Raw genomic sequence first — 844 nt, forward strand, 5'->3', positions numbered from 1 at the left:
GAGAAGGTCCGCTTGCGGGTGCCGCCGTTGAACATGGCCTTGACATCCTCCCAGGCGTGCGACAGCTCCTCGGTAGCCGTCTTGTCGCTGAGCTTGAGGTGGCGGCGCCACGAGTTGAAGTTGGCGGCGTCGGGCTGCGTGTATTTGGAGTCCGGGGTGCGGTGCGAGTGGAAGATGAACTTGTTGGGGGAGAAGTACATGCTGCAGTAGCTGCACTTGATGCACTTGGCGCGGGAGCTGTTGTAGCGGGCGGGGATGAAGCTGCCCCGCGAGCCCCAGGCGCACTCGTGCACCACGTCGAAGGCGAAGTTCTCGGGCAGCTTGGGCGGCTTGTGCTCGCCCAGGAAGGACTTGCAGAGCCGCTCGGCCTCCCGCTTGGTGATCATGCCGCAGCGGCGCGACGAGATGGGCATGGCCCCGGCCCGCCGCAGGATCTCCAGCTGCACGGGCGTGCACTGCACGCAGGTGATGCCCAGGGCCACGCGCCGGTTGTGGATCTCATTGTAGCTGTAGTTCTTGAGCAGAGTGTTGGAGATCTGCGCCAGGCACAGCCGTTCCTGCCCGTCGATGACCAGGGACACGATGGGCACTCCGTACAGAGAGGTCTCACCCACTTGGTTGGGCTTCAGGGTATTGGAGCCCTGGTACGGCTGCAGCTCTTGCTTTGAATTTGGGGAGGAGCTTGCATCTCTCCCGTTTCCCAGCTGACTGCCGATCGCCTCCATTCCCCCCGAAAACGCCCCTGCAAAACAAAATAGCGGCGAAAGGCGTCGGTGAGGAGCGCTCCGGGGGCCCCTCCTGTCCTCCCCCCGCTCCCCGGCCCTCAGCACCGGGCGCAGCAGCG

At 64.6% G+C, this 844-nt stretch overlaps 1 protein-coding gene across 1 annotated transcript; it reads right to left on the minus strand.

Annotated features, from left to right (window-relative positions):
• Positions 1-5: 5 nt before the first annotated feature.
• LOC104916264 (SKI family transcriptional corepressor 1-like) lies at positions 6-727 on the minus strand (the record flags this gene model as incomplete). Its single annotated transcript, XM_010727310.2, has 1 exon — positions 6-727. A coding segment is annotated over exon 1 (720 nt), but the record flags the coding sequence as incomplete, so codon positions are not given.
• Between the last annotated feature and the right edge of the window lie 117 nt (positions 728-844).

Source organism: Meleagris gallopavo, unplaced genomic scaffold, assembly GCF_000146605.3.
Source record: "Meleagris gallopavo isolate NT-WF06-2002-E0010 breed Aviagen turkey brand Nicholas breeding stock unplaced genomic scaffold, Turkey_5.1 ChrUn_random_7180001880383, whole genome shotgun sequence".
NCBI classification, from domain to species: Eukaryota; Metazoa; Chordata; class Aves; order Galliformes; family Phasianidae; genus Meleagris; species Meleagris gallopavo.